The following is a 14,540-nucleotide window of genomic DNA, read 5'->3' as shown; positions in this document are numbered from 1 at the left end:
ATCCCATAGTTTGCAATAGCATTTAATTTTTAAAATGTATAGGCTTTTGACTGACTCTATACATTGTATATAGATCTACATTAATTTTGTGAGCAGAACTAAAGTTAAATGACTTAAGATGTGGACAGGAGGCCTAGAATATCAGATCAAATGAAAATGTTGGTGAAAAGGTTAAAAAAAGGTATGAAAACAGACCTTTAGGACAATAGTTTTATTTTATATTGTTCTAAAGAAACTAGAAGAAAAAACAAAACTATGATAAAAATTATAATGATAAAATTATTTGAAAGGAAATCCCATTCTCAAAATACAAGTTCAACTATTCAAGAATATAAAATAAAAATGCACTGAAGATGACTCAAATCATTCTTTATCAAACTGAACATGAGGGAAAAATAATAAAGTACACATAACTCAAAGGCTATGGAAAAAGTAGATACTATTCTATTAGCAGCTCATCAACCTGATTCTAATACATATATTAGGTAGGCCTTCTGGTATCTTGGCAAATAGCTTGATTCCACTGGTTCTGAAAAGAGACTGACTACAAGGTTCCAAGATTGATAAATTCAGGATTCCATAATTCTGAGACCAGCCAGAATTTGTAAACCCATGCATAGCAACAAGAAGCTGCCTAGGTTAATAAAAGCTCCAAGATGTCACAGTAACACTTAGAATTCCTCCAATATATAAATAAAAAGAAAATACTGAGACTTGCTATTAGAAAAGACCACTTACAAAAAACTTCAATAAGCTTCAGACATTATTTTTAAATTTTCCCAAAATATTCTCAGAAAGAAATAATACTATTTTTACCTTTCCTACCCATTCATGGTTGAAGTAGAATCAGAAGCTAGACTTCTTAGCCCAATGCTCTAGGTATCAAAGCTAAAAGGGTTCTAAAAGAAGTCAAGGGATCCCTGGTTAAGAATCTGCCGGCCAATGCAGGGGACACGGGTTCGAGCCCTGGTCCGGGAAGATCCCACATGCCGTGAAGCAACTAAGCCCGTGCACCACAACTACTGAGCCTGTGCTCTAGAGCCCACAAGCCACAACTACTGAAGCCCGCATGCCTAGAGCCCATGCTCCACAACAAGAGACTGCACCGCAATGAAGAGTAGCCCCTGCTTGCTGCAACTAGAGAAAGCCTGTGTGCAGCAACAAAGACCCAACGCAGCCAAAAAAAAAAAAGAAAAGAAGTCGAAAGGATAGGAAGATTGAGTCTGAGCCAGAAGGGAATAGCAATCTATAATATTTCTCTCAGAAAATATGTATGTTGAAAGACAGCAGTTTACTTTCACTAAAAAAAAAATGAAGGAGAAAAAAAAGGAAAAGAAGCAATAAGGATGCTGCAGAAAGACCCACAAGGGAATCAGGAGCATTACAATTATTAATTTTTACTCTGCCACAAGCTGTTTTTTATGACTGAAGTATCAACTCACTTCTTTCATAGAAAGCTAAAAGCACCTTCTGTGAGACTTATCTATCTCTTAAGTATTTAGGATTCAATAAGTAGAAACAGAAAGTTTAAATAGTGGTCTAGTATCTAGACTCTAAATTTAATATATTTGTGAATTCTTATATGTGACCTTTTATATTCATAATCCACCTGAAAAAAAAAAAAAGTGACCCAACATGTGGTCCAATCAGACTTTATGTGTACAGTCAGTTGTCCCTCAGTATCCGCAAGGGATTGGCTCTGAGGATACCAAAATCCATGGATGCTCGAGTGTCATACAAAATGGTGCATAATTTGCGTATAACCTACATACATCCTCCTGTATGCTTTCAACCATCTCTAGATTACTTATAATACCTGATACAACGCAAACACTATGTAAATAATTGTCACACACGGCAAATTCAAATTTTCCTTTTCAGAGATTTCTGGAAGAACAATTTTTTTTAAATTTTATTTCTTTTTTTTGGCCATGCTGCATGGCTTGTGGGATCTCAGTTCCCTGACCAGGGATCGAACCCACGCCCTTGGCAGTGAAAGTGCAGAGTCCTAACCACTGGACCACCATGGAATTCCCAGGAAATTTTTTTAAAAAATATTTTTGATTCACAGTTGGTTGAATCCACAGATGTAGAACCTACAAAAACAGAAGGCCAACTGTATTTATTTTTTATGATGTACATCTTTGTTAATAAACCTACATGGAATTATACTCCCAAATCTCAATGGACATAATTGTATTTGACCATTTCAGAAATAGGAATCATAGGTTCTGGAGTTAAGGTAGACTGGTTTCAAATTCTACTTCAGTTATGGAACCTCTGGAACCTTTGGCAAATTACTTAACCTATCTTGAGTGCTAGTTTCCTCAGCTGTAATATGATAATAACAATTCATAATGTTATTGTGGTGATTAAATAAGAAAAGCCTTATTCCCATGCCCAGAACAAAAGCACTCAAGAATAACAAGAAGTGGTAGGTGAAGGTTAAGCTTCTTAGAAAATATAAAGAATAGCTCACTTTAGAGTGGGAGCTAAGTTCTAAAGATAGCCTATAAGGTAAAAAAATAAACCTGACCTTTGTACTGCCCATTCCTTATAGGCACTAACCAAAAATCAGAATATTGATACTATTAACAAGATTTAATTAAAAAAATTCAAACCCTTTATTAAATTATGTCTCAAAAGTTTAATAACATAGAAATCACTTTATATTGATTAGAACCTGATTAGACTTTGATTAGACTTGTACTTTCAGTTCTTTCCTAATTCTGTGTTGAAGCACTTGAGAGCTCATCAATCAGTAAAACTTCATTATCAGTACTTAAAAATAACTCAAAAACACAAACGAGTATGTGCGTGTGTGTGTGTGTGTATACACACACACACACACACATATAAAACAATCAAAAAATGAAATATTAACTCACAAGTTCTGTTAAATGTCTGAGATGTCCAATTTCTTCTGGAAGTGAGACCAATTTGTTATTACTAGCAATTAAGACTTTCAATGGTAAATCACACAAGTGTACTGGCAGTGTTGACAGCTGGTTTCGACTAAATGGGTAAGTAGAAAAAGAGAAAAGTCAGAGCCCACCACTCAAGGAAAAAAAACTGCCATCTTTCTCACTCTATACTCAGGATACTAACAAAGGCAAGTCTTGCAAGGAACAAACAGGATATTAGATTTGAGTTCGAGTCTTCATTTCCTCACTTGTCAGCTTTGTGCTTTTAGGCACAGCATTTAATTTATCTGCATCTTACACAGATTCCTCATCTGTAAATCACAGGGCTTACAGGACTCTTGCACCATAAAACTCCTTTGTAAATAATGAAGTGCCATATAAACAAAACATATTATTATTTTATTAAACTTATATAGGAAAAAATGATTTTAAAATAGGGTAGATAACTAACATCCTCTCCTCTTCCTTCCAAAGAGTTATATACAAAGTGTTTGTAATTTACTTCCCTCATCATTACATTATTATAACCAAATGTACATAAATGACCCAAATATAATTCTATGGGAAATAAGGGACAGGTTGTGATTTCAAATATATCATATTAACTGAAGGATAGGTAAGGAATTTTTATTTATACAAAAATATTCAAATCAGAACTGAAAGTAAAAAACACATCTATCATTAGGATAAAAATAAGTTAAAATTTTACTTATGCAGATTTAACATCTTAATCCTTAGTAACAATTGCCCCCATTTTCAAGATCTTTGATGATTTTACTAACACAGATCATAAGCCTTTAAAACTTTTAGAATCTAATAATTAGACATTCACATACAAAACTGTCTACTAGTGCTACTTTGATCATGGGAAAAAACTGAAAGAATAAATATCCCAGAGGGAAAATGAGTTTTAGAAACATATAAACTGTACATTAAAATGATTACATATAAAAATATTTCCAAAGGATATTTCATGAGAAGGGGAAAAACTCATTTAAAAATTTGACTAAAAGCCTACAAAAAAGGAAAAGTTCACCTATAATTATATAACTCAGACATAACATTTTGATGAATTTCCTTTACTTTTCTACATTTGTTTATTTTCTCCAGTCAACATTTATAACTTTTATAATGAAATAAAATAACAAAAGAATTCTTGTAAGATGTGAAAAAATGGAGTAGATGAGTTGAATAAATGCATTTATATATTCAGAACTTAGTACGCAAAAATACGTAATCACAAAAACCAAACAAAGTAATTTCAGATGTACTATTCTCATTTGATGAAGCTTATTTGAAAATGTAATTGGAAAACCACTGCTACAAGACCGCTCCAAGTCTATTAGGCTAAAGGCTCTTAGAGTTTGTTAATTATTACAAAGACAAAGACAAAGGGAGAAACTAGAGGGATATAGAAAATACCGCTAATTTAGTCTAAGAATATGTCGAGATATGGCTGATATAAACAGACAATGTAAATTTTTTTTTAATTATTAGTTTTATTTTTTGGCCGCGTGGCATGTGGGATCTTAGTTTCCCGACCAGGGATCGAACCCATGCCCTCTGCAGTGGAAGCACGGAGTCCTAACCACTGGACCGCCAGGGAATTCCCCAGATAATGTAAATTTTAGTGAAAGGGAAGAGGAAAATTGAAAAGATCACACAAAACTAAAAATTAAAAAAAAAAAATCCTTACCTAATATTTAAGAACGTTAGAGCTTGCAAGTTTAGAATTGCCTCTGGTATATACCGAATACAATTTTGGTATAAATTGAGATTCTCAAGAGAAACGAAGTGACATGCTTCTATGGGAATTTCTGAGAGGCGATTTCGTGACAGATCTGAAAGAAAAAATAAATTAAGTTTAAAATCAATCCTTGGAACTTATTTTACTGAAATTTTAAATAAAAAAGCAGGTTTCATAATTGTTTGAATTTCCTAGAGCTCCTATTGTGGAGACTGGTCCAGATTAAATATTCAAATATTAAATGATTGAAGAAACCATTTTAACATATGCCTCTATACCTGTTGCTGGGAAATGCTGATTCCTTTTGACTCTACATATACTAAAAAATAAAACCATTATTCTTTGCAAGTAACATAAATTCCAAGGAATACCAGCTTAAAAATTACATCACAGATCATGCTAAGTACCAAATATCCTAGAAAACAAATGGATCCCTAAAATCCACCTTCCCAAAAGCTCAGACAACATTCTGAGGTTTTCAGAAAAGCGAAGCAAAAGGAAACAAAAAAAATATTGTTCCTTTCTTTACCAGTCAAAAAGTATCACTGTCATGTCAAAAGGACTCAGGAGGGCTTCCCTGGTGGCACAGTGGTTGAGAATCTGCCTGCCAATGCAGGGGACACGGGTTCGAGCCCTGGGCTGGGAAGATCCCACATGCCGCGGAGCGACTGGGCCCGTGAGCCACAGTTACTGAGCCTGCACCTCTGGAGCCTGTGCTCCACAACGAGAGAGGCCGCGATAGTGAGAGGCCCGTGCACCGCGATGAAGAGTGGCCCCCACTTGCCGCAACTAGAGAAAGCCCTCGCACAGAAACGAAGACCCAACACAAGCCATAATAAATAAATAAATAAATAAAATTTAATAAATAAATAAATAAAAATTAAAAAAAAAAAAAAAAAAAAAGGACTCAGGAACCATCTTTGCTCCCACTGGCCAAAGATGAGATAATCTGAGCTTCAATAAAGATAATAATCTCAGCGAATTGAAATCTATCACATATTATTGAATTTATCCTCCCCAAAAGATGATAAAGAACCAATTCATTACCTTGTAAGCTGATAAAGGGGGGGGAAAAAAAGCAAACATTTACTTTGCCTTCCCTATGTGAACTGTATCACTGAGTAACCAAATAGATAAAGGGAAGCATCCTTATATAAGTGTTCTAGCTATAAACGAAAAATAATGATAGAATATAGCATTTTGCAACTCTCAATGAATTAATGGATCCAGAATTGAGTATTAATGGCTGTTATCTTTACAAAAAGATAATCAGAAAGTATATGCCCATTAGAAGAACAGAACATCATTTATGGTCTTGCCAAAGGGACAGAACCTGAGTCAAATCAAGCTTTTCCATCAGCTGCAAACTTTCAGAAAATGAAGAGGACAAAGAAGTATGCTGAAATACAGTCACTCTGTCATTACCATTTAGATTTAATTAAATACACTGTGAGATTCATTTGCTCACTACTGTTTTCTCTCTTCTTCTGCCCCTTAAATTCTCTGTTGAGAATTATTTGGTGAGAATCCTTTAACTTTCCTTAGATGGAGGATCTGAATTCCTGCACATCTGCAAGTACCTTGCTTTCACCATAACAAGTGAATGATATTTCAGCTAGGTATAGACAATTCTTTTCTTGGTAATCTGTAGATGTTATTTTACTACCTTCTAGTTTCCAGTGTCACACTGAGTAGTCCAGCACATATCTGATTATTTTTCCTTTGTAAGCAGCTTGTTCTTTGTCTCCCTCCACCCTTAAATTAACACTCTGGTCCAGAACTCAGTTGGTTCTTTCAATCCTTCTTTAAACCAGAGAAATTCTCCTCTATTATACCTTTAGTTGTTGCATCTCCTCCATTTGCTCCTTCTCCTTCTTTATATTTTTTTTCTGTTTTGATATACTCTTCTACTTAATGTTCCAAACCATGAATCTGAGTCTCAACAGTAATCATTCTCTCCCTAAATTAATATATAGAAAAGTTTTTCCCCTCACTTTTTAATTCTTTCATGCTATGATTAGAAGCATGTCACCCTGTTTCTCTTGAGAATCTCAGGATAAATTAGTTTTTGTTTTTTGGTTTTTTTAAATTGAAGTATAGTTGATTTACAATGTTGTGTTAGTTTCTGGTGAATAGAAAAGTGATTCATAAAACTTGATATATATATCCTTTTTCAGATTCTTTTCCATTAGAGTTTGTTACAGGATATTGAATATAGTTCCCTGTGCTATGTAGTAAGACTTTGCTGTTAGATATATAGTAGTTCATATCTGCTAATCTCAAACTCCTAATTTATCCCTTCCCTCCCCTTTCTCCTTCAGTAACCATAAGTTTGTTTGCTACGTCTGTGAGTCTGTTTCTGTTTTGTAAGTAAGTTCATTTGTATCATTTTTTTAGATTCCACATATAAGTGATATCATATGATATATGTCTTTCTCTGTCTTACTTCACTTAGTATGATAATCTCTAGGTCCATCCATGTTGCTGCAAATGGCATTATTTCATTCTTTTTTACGGCCGAGTAATATTCCACAGTGTGTGTGTGTGTGTGTGTGTATACACACGCACACACACATACACATACACCACATCTTTATCCATTCATCTGTCAATAGACATTTATGTTGCTTCCATGTCTTGGCTATTATAAATAGTGTTGCTATGCACACTGGAGTACGTGCATGTATCTTTTCGAATTAGAGTTTTCTCTGGATATATGCCCAGGAGTGGGATTACTGGAACATTCTGTTTTGTTTTATTTGTTAAACTTGTCATCTATCTCTTCGAATAGTTCTATTTCATTGAAATCACTTCTTCTAGATGTAATCCTTGTTCATCCTCTCTGGTTGCTGGAGTTCCTTTAAATGAATTATCTTCCTTTGCCAATTCATGGCTTGCCTCATCTTTGGAGCTCAGATCAAGCTGCTAGAGTACCGTGAATGGCATTCAACATCAAAATAGTGGAAGCAAGCTCCATGATGCACTGGAACTAAGCTTCCCCTCTGGGGCACAGTTCTTCTTGAGAACTCAAAAGTTTTGATAACTGCCATAGGTTTTTGCCTCTTATTTTCATTTGGATCCCAGTATGTCCCCCAGACTCACATATTCCCTACAGGTCCCACCAGCCTGTGAGCCTCCGAGTTGCTTCACTCTGAAGTAGTACTTAGTAACTGAAGTTGGGAAAGACCACCATCTTACCAAAATGCCTCCCCATATTGTATTCATTAGGAAAAAGTTAAAAGCCCAGGTAACAAAGGGCATCAAATATTTACAAATAAAAATTTCCTACAGAATCACACGGTAAATAACTTATTTAATACAAAATACAACAAAAGTTATTTTATAAATTCCTACTTAAATTTTGTTAGTATGATTTTAAAAATTGAAGAAATGAAAGAAATAAATTTCAATTACAAACTGCTCCTTAGGGACTTCCCTGGTGGTGCAGTGGTTAAGAATCTGCCTGCCAATGCAGGGGGACATGGGTTCGATCTCTGGTCTGGGAAGATCCCACATGCCGAGGAGCAACTAAGCCTGCATGCCACAACTACTGAGCCTGTGCGCCACAACTACTCAGCCTGTGTGCCACGACTACTGAAGCCCGGGTGCCTAGAGCCCGTGATCCACAACAGGAGAACCCACTGCAATGAGAAGCCTATGCACCGCAATGAAGAGTAGCCCCCACTCGCCGCAACTAGAGAAAGCCCGTGCACAGTAACGAACATCCAATGAGGACAAAAATAAATAATAAAATAAAATTAAAAAATTTATTTTAAAAAAATTGTCAGCAGAACTTCATTCTTTCTGGAGCTTCTAGGAGAAAATCTGTCTTCTTCTTTTTCCCAGCTTCTAGAGTCTGTCCACATTCTTTGGCTCATAGCCCCATTCCTCCATCTTCAAGTCAGCAATATCAGGTGGAGTCCTTCTGATGCTGCCATCTCTGCGGGTCTCCCTCTTCTGCCTCCTTCTTCCACTTTTAAGGATCCTGTGACTTTGCCCACCTCCCCCTGCTCCCAAATAATCAACGATAATCTTCCTATTTGAAGAACAGCTGATGAGCAACCTTAATGCCCCTTTGCCATGTAGTGTAACATATTCATAGGTTATAGGGATTAGGATGTAGACTAATCCCAACATCCTAATGGGGGGGGCCATAATTCTGCCTAGCACACCTCTCAACTTTCTAAAAGTAGAAGCATACTTTATGTGTTTTCTTTTGTGACCTTCTCTCAACATTTGAGATTCATTCATGTAGTTGCATACTGCAGTAGTTCCTTCATTTTCATTGTCTTCATACTATTCTACTATATGAACGTGCTACAATTTATTTACTCATTCTACTACTGATGAACATTTCGATTACACACTGAACTAGGAGAGAAAATGCTGTGTAATAAGATTTATGTATCATCAACTCCAAACTGTTTTCCAAAGAGATTGTACCAATTTACACATCTACCAGCAATGTACAAAGAGTTCTTGTGGCTTCATATCCTTGCTAATACTTGTTATCAAGATGTTTTAATGTTTATTATGTTTTAAAGATTTTTACAGTGGCATTTCATTGTAATTTTAATTTTCATTTCCCTGATTATTAATGAGGTACAACAGCTTTTCATATGTTTATTGGCCATCTAGATTTCCCTTTTTGTAAAGTACCAGCTCAAGTCTTTTGGTTTGTTGGACATCTTTATAAATTCTGAATATGAGATTGTTATCAGTTATATGTGTTGCAGATGTGTTCTCCCACTCTGTAGTTTGAAGTTTCACAGTCTTTGTGGTGTCTTCTGATGAACGTCTTTAATTTTAATAGAGTAAAATGTTTTATTAATTTTTTCCTTTATGGTTAGTGGTATTTGCAGTTTTAAAGGAAATCCTTCCCTACTCCAAGGTCACAAAGATATTCTTTTCTAAAGGTTTTAGAGTCTGACGTTGAATCTACCAGGAATTTATTTTCTAGTATGATGTGAGGTAGAAGGCCAATTTCATGTTTTCCTACAGGGATACCCATTTATCCCAGTGACAGTTACTGAAAAGACCATCACCTCCCCCCCCAACTATTTCCCTGTAACACCTGTCATATATCAGGTGCCTACATTTGCATGGGCCTGTTTGGGGGCTTCTCTAATCTGTTCCATTGCACTACTTATATATTCTTATGTCAATATTACACAATCTTAATTACTATAGCTTACAATGATTTCTGAAATCTAGTAGAGTGATGTACTCCTACATCACTTCTAGTAGGAGAGGTATTCCTTCCTCTTTGTAGTTCTTCAAGTGTGTCTTGGCTTTCTAGGTCCTTTGCATTTCCCTGTAAGTTTTAGAATGAGCCTGTTATATCTCATAAAAACACTTGTTCGAACTTTTACTGAGATTGCACTGAATCAAACATCAATTTGGAAAAAAATGACATCTTTACTTGATTTATTCACAGGTCTTTATTATTTTTTAAATGACATATATTTTTCAAGTTTTATTTTCTAACCATTAGTTACTCATAGAAATAAAATTGATTTCAATATATTGATTTTGTACCTGGCAACTTTTGATAAATCTTTTTATTAGTCTATAAAATTTATCTGTAGATTCATTTGGATAGCTCCAAATCCACAATTACTTAGTTCTGTGAATAATGAAAGCTTGTTTCTTCCTTTCTGATACGTACATACGTATCTACCTACCTATCTATCTACCTATCTATCTATCTATCTATCTATCTACCATCTAATTCTCTTACAATGCTGGCTAGGACCTCTAGTATAATGTTGAATAAAAGCAGTAATTGAAGGTATTCTTGCCTTGTTCCCAATTTCAAAGGTTTTCTGTAGATATTCTTTATCAGATTAAGGAAATTCCTTTCTATTCCTAGTTTGCTATGAGTTTTTTATCAGTAACAAATGTCATATTTATCAATCTCTTTTTCTCCATCTATTGAGATGATCACAGGATTTCAATCTTTTACTACATTAATATTGAATTAATTTTACTCTTTATTCCACTATTCTTTATTCCATTAGTGTAGAACTGATTTTTTCCTTATTAAAACTTTATTCTATCAGTATATTAAATTTACTTTCTAATGTTAAATCTTGTATTCCTGAGATAAAATAAATTTAGTCATGATGTATTATCCTTTACATTAGCTAGACTGAGTTCGTTAACATTTGGTTCAAGATTTTTGCATATATGATCATGAATGAGTTTGAACCATTTTCTTTTCTCATACTAACTTTGAGGGTTTAATATCAAGGTTGTATTAGTCTCACAAAATTTAGTTTGGGGGTATTCCCTCTTTTTCTATTGACTGAAAGGATTTATACAGCTTTCAAATGATTTCATTTTAAAAGCTTCTTAGAATTCACTGGTGAAGCCACCTGGGCCTACGTTTTCCCTGAAGGAAGATTTTTCACTATTGACTGAATTTCTTTAATATTGATAAGACTATTAAAGTTTTATATATATCTTCTTGAACCAGTTTTCAGTTATTACAGTCTAGGAGTTTGCTATTTTCATCAGAATTTTCCATTTTATTAGCATAAAGTTTTCATAATATCCTCTTTATTTTTTTAATGTTTACAGCATCTGTGGGGATGTCTCTATTTTCATTTCTGACTTCGGTTTTTGCACCTTATTTCTTTCTTGAGCAACCTCATCAGAGATTTGAAAATATCATTAGTGTTTTCAAAGTGTCCATTCTGGCTTTGTTAACCGTATTCATTGTACAGTTTTTATTTTGTTTATTTCTGTTCTTATCTTTATCATCTTCCTCTTATTGGGGGGAAGGGGTTGTGCTATTCTTTTCCTAATTTATAGAGATGGAGGCTTAGCTCAATAATTTTTAGACTTATTTCTTTCCAAATATATGCACTTAAAGCTTTTATAAAATTCCCTCTAAGTGCTGCCTTAGCTGTATCTCATGAGTCTATATATATACATTTTTTTATTAGAATATTCAATTAGAAAATATTTCCTCATTTCCATTATGATTTCATCTCATTCTGTTAGAAATGAATTCCTTAATTTCCGAACATATAATGATATTCTAATTATCTTTTTTGTTAATGATTTCTAACAACTGTATATGGTAAAAGAACATGCTTTATGTGATTTCAATCCTCTCATGTTTGTTTAGATTTTCCTTACGGTCCAGCACATGGTCCATTTTTATACATATTCTATGTGAGTCTGACAAGAATATTTATTCTACATTGGCATAATGTTCTAGTTATGTCTACTAGGTCACATCTGTTTAACTGCATTGTTCAAGGCTCGTCCTTACTGATTTTTTTTTGGTCAGTTTTTTCTATCAACTGCTGAGAGAGAAGGGTATATTAGTCTTTCATTTTTATTGCTATTTGTCTATTTCTCTCTTTAATTCTTTAACCCTTTCTTTATGTATTTTGGACTTTTGTTATTAGGTACCTACAAAATTTTAAATTATTATTATTATTATCAATTTTTTTTTTGGCCATGCCGTGTGGCATGTGGGATCTTAGTTCCCCAACCAGGGATCAAATCCATGCCCCCTGCAGTGGAAGCATGGAGTCTTAACCACTGGACCGCCAGGGAAGTCCCCAAAATTTTAAATTATTACCTTCCTGATAAATCAAACTTTTTATAATTCTTAAGTTACTTCTTCCATTCCTAGTACTGTAATTTGCTTTGAAATCTCTTCTTTTGGTTGGTTTGGTGGACTTACTTTAATGTGACTCCCATGATCCCTATTTACACCCTTGTATAATACCCCCTCCTCCACTTGAGTGTAGGTGGGACTTCAAAACTAACTTGCTCCTAACCAATAGAATACTGCAAAGATGATGTGATGTCATTCCCGTGGTTATGACTGTCTATCTGATCTGTCCTATCTCTGTTGCCAAATTTGAAGAAGTAAGCTGCTGTGAATTCTATAGTTGCAAGGAAATAAATTCTGCCAACAACCTGAGGGAGATTGGAAGCAGATCCTTCCCCTGTCACACCTCGAGATGAGAACTCAGGCCTGATCAACACCTTGACTGAAGCCTTGCAGCAGACCAGTCTAAACTGTGCCTAGGCTCCTGATCCAAAGAAACCATGAAGTTCCTTAAGCTGCTAAGTTTGTGTAACTTGTTATACAGCATAGAAAACTAACACAGTCAATATTTCTACAGAGTACCTTTTCCTATTCTTTAATTTCGACCTTTCTGGATCATTACACTTTGAATGTGTTTCTTATAAACAGCACATAGGTAGATTTTGCTTTCTTTTTATTGTCTGACAATCTTAATCTTTTAACTGAAGCACTCTATATTTAACATAATTACCCAATATATTTGGACTTTTTAAAAGGTCATGTTATTTATGACAGATGTAGTTCATTGCCCTTTGAATATCTATGCTCTTTCCTTCCTTACTATCAGAATCTCAATTGTGTTGAAAACAGCAAAGGGCTCAGCTAGACCACTGACTGATATTTCCAATTTTATTAATCATTAAAGTTCAAACAAAGGAAATAAAGACAGATATAAAATTTAACCATATTTGTCCTGGTAACTTAATTGATGTAGAAATTCTCATTTATAGCCAGTATCCTGAGTTGGTATGCAAACTGAATGCTTTGAAACTACCTCATGTTTTTCCATAGAGGGAAAAAAGACTTCTTAGCTGTTGAGGGCTAACTTCACACACAATGCCAATGCCAATGTTATATATTCGCAAATATATTCCTTTTCCAGTATTTCCTATCTCAGTACATGATGCTTTTGTCTATCCAGTTGCTTAAGTCAGAATTCTGGAAGCATCCTGACACCTTTCTTTTCTTCCCTTAATCTAATCCTGTCAACAAACACTGTCAGTTTCTTGGTCCAAATATATCTTGGGCCTCTCCATTTCTCTTCATCTCTTTGTCACTGCCTCTTAGAATTGTTCTAAGAATCAAATCAAACAATGCATGGAAAATTACTTCATATACTGTAAAATGCCAAGAGGCACACACGCATAAAGCCAGCTTCATAAGGCTGACAGCCATACAGCAAAAACAAATAACACCCATCCCCCTAATTTCAGGGTACTGTACCCTGCAATAAAATATTACAGAGTACAATACAATAATTTATGATCTTTGGTCACCAAAAAGAATATTGCTTTCAGTATACTCTACCTTTAAAAGGCAAAAAAGGTAGAGAACATTTATCTAAAGATTTACATTAAAATGTTTAAAATAGTTTCCTTATCTTTCAGTGAGGTTAAATAAGCAGAGAGGTTACTGTATCTTTGTGTCACTAGAGTAAACTTGCTTTCACACATACAGATAAGACTAGTTATTGCCACACAAGCCCCCTAAATTTCCATTTCTGTGTCAGTGTAGTCAGTTGTAGGCTGTTTCCAGATTGCAAGCTCAATTGAGATTTGCCAAGTATTGTAAACAGCCACAAACAGGATAATAAGCAATTATGCAATTAAGCTATTAAGTTACTTCTATGTATCATATCCTGAATGTGCCCTTGGTCTTGCACCAGCCATTATCTTTTCTGCTAATGCTAGTAATATGAGCCAACAACTATACCACTCTGGCACAGCCCTTGGATGTATTATTCAGTTGAGCAAAGCAGAAAAACCCTATTTTGGCCTGATAAAAATATGAGAAAAATTTTCGCTAAAAAATGTACCATGGAAGTTTCAATTAACTAAAAGAAATATTTCAATGGAAAAAGTTTTAAGGCATTTTGTTTGCAATCAAATGCCTAATTATTTTCCTAATTTACAAAAAAGTTACCCTCCAAGTTAAACTCATCTCAGATCTACTTTAAGTTTAAAAATAATATGTTAAAGAGAAAAGTCTAAAAAAATAGTAAAAAGAATCTTTAATATTAATGGGGGGGTGCACAAGA

The 14,540-nt window shown here is 34.5% G+C and overlaps 1 protein-coding gene across 1 annotated transcript in view; it reads right to left on the bottom strand.

Annotated features, from left to right (window-relative positions):
• LRCH3 (leucine rich repeats and calponin homology domain containing 3) overlaps positions 1-14,540 on the bottom strand; it is a 114,536-nt gene that overhangs the window by 64,178 nt on the left and 35,818 nt on the right. The window contains 2 exon segments of the mRNA XM_036850149.1: positions 2,889-3,015; positions 4,621-4,765. Coding sequence (XP_036706044.1) covers positions 2,889-3,015; positions 4,621-4,765 — 272 coding nt within the window.

This window comes from Balaenoptera musculus, chromosome 4 (assembly GCF_009873245.2).
Source record: "Balaenoptera musculus isolate JJ_BM4_2016_0621 chromosome 4, mBalMus1.pri.v3, whole genome shotgun sequence".
NCBI lineage: Eukaryota > Metazoa > Chordata > Mammalia > Artiodactyla > Balaenopteridae > Balaenoptera > Balaenoptera musculus.
The sequence above is the reverse complement of the archived record's forward strand: the minus strand, read 5'-3'. Positions and strand labels throughout refer to the sequence as shown.